Source organism: Mastomys coucha, chromosome X (genome assembly GCF_008632895.1).
Source record: "Mastomys coucha isolate ucsf_1 chromosome X, UCSF_Mcou_1, whole genome shotgun sequence".
NCBI classification, from domain to species: domain Eukaryota; kingdom Metazoa; phylum Chordata; class Mammalia; order Rodentia; family Muridae; genus Mastomys; species Mastomys coucha.
Window position 1 is genome coordinate 50,335,666 of NC_045030.1, and position 3,741 is coordinate 50,339,406.

Sequence of the window (3,741 nt, forward strand, 5' to 3'; positions counted from 1 at the left end):
TTGTGGAAAGAAATCTATAGGAAGAAGGGGGAGTTGACAAAGATGAAATGGAGATAACAGAGGGTAGGGGGTGAAAGCAATTAAACTATTATGTACATATATAAAATTATGTACAAAAATTCAATAAATAAAATAAAAATAGAGCTAATTCCTATAGAAATTAAAAGGTCAAAGATGGTGGATATTATGGCATTTTAACTACAACAACAAAAATTGTGTTAATGGTTTTTGCTATCTAAACCACTATTTATTATACTATGTGTGGTGGTATGCAGTTGCAATCATGGAACTTAGGTGGTGAGGAAAAAAAGTGATCAGAAGTTCAAGGCCACCCTAGGTTATGTAGTAGTATTAAGACCGGCATGAACTACATGAGACTTTTTCAATAACAAAACAAATACCTAGATAAATTAAAATGTGTTTTCTAAATTTATGAATACTTATATATACACAAACATATACAAATATATGTATGTATGTATATGAAATTTTATGTGCTTATATATGTACATATATATATGAGAGTTTATAACATATCCTGTATTTAATATATTACATGTTTTAAAGTAATAGATATTTGTTATTATTACTATATGCCATGTACAATAGTTTGTGAACCATTGCCAACATTAATGTATAATATATACCATAATATAAAATATACAAATTTTATATTATCTAAAACACAATCCAAAAATTTGTATGTTGGAAATATATTGGACTTTCAAATGGACTGAAAGAGAGAAGACTGGTATCTGCCATTCCTTCTGACTTCTATAGTCAGAAGACAGCCCACTGAATCACATGGGCTCACAGAGAAAGAAATGGCAAGCACTGAGCCTGCATGGGTCTGCACTACGTTCTCTGTCTATATGTTATAGCTGTTTTGTGTTCTTGTAAAACTAACAATGAGAGTGGGTGCATCTCTAACTCTTGCCAACTCTTGAGACTCTTTTCCTCCTATTGGTTTGCCATATCCAGTCTCAGTATGAAGCCTCTCACCTTGTCTTATTGTATATTGTTTTAGCCAGTCTGGCTGTCATCACTGAGATATCTGCTATTTTCTGAAGAGAAAATGGAGGAAGGGTGGATCTGGAGGAGAAGGAAGGTTAGGGCAAGCTAGGAGGAGTAGAGAGAGAGGAGAGACTGTGATTGGGATGTATTATATGAGAGAAAAATAAAATTTTAATAAAAAACAAATAAAAAGAAACATTAAAAGGAAAAACAATACTTAATTCTGGGACATGCAACTTTAGTTTATTCTAAAGCTATGCCCCTAAGATCATTGGCTACTTACAAGCCATGATGTGAGGTGACTTGTCCATAGTATTTCATCTCTCCCAATGAATAGTGGTATCTCAGAGACATCCTCCAAACCTCTTGCTTCTGAATGCATGCAGCTATTGCCATAGCTACATTATGACATAAGGAACAACTATTCCTGAAGTTGCCTCTCAGCAGACTCTGGACCACCAGAAAGGAAACAACATTCATGGGCTAAGGACCTGCTGCTCTGGGGGACTAGGAACAACTAAGGTACCTTTTATTCCCCTGGGTAGTCCAACTAAACATTCTATTACTGACGTGTAAAAGATCAAATCCAGTTATGCTTAATCCAGCTAGATTAGACAATCCAGCCGTGATTCTTGATAATGGTTCTGGACTCTGTAAAATAGGAATTTCAGGAGAGATTGAACCCCGCCATGTCATCAACTCTGTTGTTGGACACCCAAAATTCAACATACCATCTGCAAGATCCAATCTGAAAAGGTACGTTGTAGGAGAAGCCCAGAGCATGTACGGTGGCTTATACTTACACTATCCTATTGAGCGTGGACTGGTAACTAGATGGGATGACATAGAGAAACTGTGGAAGGACCTTTTTGAGTGGAATCTAGGAGTGAAACCCAATGAACAGCCAGTTTTCATGACTGAGCCCTCCTTGAACCCACGAGAGACCAGAGAGAAGACCACAGAAATAATGTTTGAGAAATTTGAAGTACCTGCCTTGTACCTTTGCAACCATGCAGTAGGAGCCTTGTGTGCTTCTGCCTGTATCACTGGCTTGGTACTGGACAGTGGAGATGGGGTCACTTGCACTGTTCCCATCTATGAAGGCTATTCTCTGCCTCATGCTATCACCAAGCTATACGTGGCAGGGAGAGATATCACAGAACACCTCACCCGACTCCTCCTCGCTAAAGGCTACAACTCCCCCTGCATCCTCAACAAAGCAGTGGTGGATGATATTAAAAAGAAATTATGCAGTGTCTCCTGGGGCTATAAAGACACAGAAAAGAGCTGTCAGCAGTTCCTAAGTGAATACACATTGCCAGATGGGAATACCATCCAGATGAGTGACCACCTGTGTCACGCGCCCGAGGTTCTTTTTACACCAGACCATCTAGGTGTTCATGATTTAGGAATCTCAAAAATGGTCAGCAGCAGCATCATGAAGTGTGACATTGACATCCAGGAGAATCTGTTTGCTGAGATTGTGCTTTCTGGAGGTACCACACTGTTTCCTGGGCTTCAGGATAGACTCCTGAGAGAACTGGAACTTCTGGCTTCTGAGGGAACCCCTATCAAGATCACAGCTTCCCCAGACAGATGTTATTCGGCTTGGATTGGAGGGTCTGTCATGACATCCATGACGACATTCAAGCAGATGTGGGTCACTGCTGAGGACTTCAGGGAGTATGGGGCATATGTGATTCAAAGAAAATGCTTTTAAGTACCACCGAACTCTGGGAACTACAATAAATACCAGATGACAGGAGGATTCCTTGGCATTTAATAAACAAACAAAAAAAACCAGTCACTAATTTCGTGTTTTAATTATTTATGCCTCAAAAGTAATTTTATTTTGTGTGCCCAGGTGTATGTATATGCACCACACACATGGAAGGGCCCTTGGTGGCCAGAAGAGGGCATCAGATTACTTTTTCTTGGAGTTCCAGGTTCTTGTGGATGCTGACGGACAGACCAATGTCCTCTGTAGGCAACTTCTAAGTCATATCTACAGTTATCTCAAGTTTGTTTTTGTTGTATTACATATACCTTTCTTCTATTATAGTTCTTTTAAGTGCGTTCTTTACTCAGGAAGAGTGTGCAAATTGTTAAAATAAGCAATTAGTACATGTGCAGTGAAAGGTTCTGGGACCTTATGCATAGAAATTTGGTTGATTAGGATCATATGACTCTGTTTCAAATTGCTTTCTCATAAAACCTAGTGCTCAGTACACACAAAAACACTGAAGAAAACAGTGGACCTTTCAAAGGAAGTACACGTAACAATACCACCCTACACGTTCGTATGGATCAAATCACATTTTGAATTGATTGCTACTGTTGTTTTAAGAAGTAAGAAAAGTAAATAAGTAGGCTCATAAATTCCCATTAGCTTTAAGCTCTATAAAAGATGAACTATCTTCCCAGATAATTAGTTTTTGTTTTAGTTTCAAGGATATTGATTTCATAATTTTCTTAGGAAGTAGAATGCTAGAAATAGATAATATATTCCAATGAAGTAACTGTTGAATAAATTATATATAAATACTTATTTTCAGTAACTATGTATTTTCCATAAACATTATGGAGAGATGCAGGAAAAATCTATTTCTGTAAAGAAAACAATGACATTTCTGCTATCATAAGAGAAAAAATTACATACACTTATAATTTTGCTTATTTTCATGTATAAATATAAATTAACACTTATTTCATATAAGCATTTGGGGA

At 37.4% G+C, this 3,741-nt stretch overlaps 1 protein-coding gene across 1 annotated transcript; it reads left to right on the forward strand.

Moving 5' to 3' along the window:
• Positions 1 to 1,438: 1,438 nt before the first annotated feature.
• Actrt1 (actin related protein T1) lies at positions 1,439 to 2,825 on the forward strand. Its single transcript, XM_031373670.1, has one exon. The coding sequence runs from the start codon at positions 1,607 to 1,609 to the stop codon at positions 2,732 to 2,734; it is 1,128 nt and encodes a 375-aa protein (XP_031229530.1). The 5' UTR covers positions 1,439 to 1,606; the 3' UTR covers positions 2,735 to 2,825.
• Positions 2,826 to 3,741: the final 916 nt, after the last annotated feature.

What these genes read in the sequence shown, in the direction of transcription:
- Actrt1 (XM_031373670.1), top strand. Translation starts at nt 1,607, where the DNA reads ATGCTTAATCCAGCTAGATTAGACAATCCAGCCGTGATTCTTGATAAT.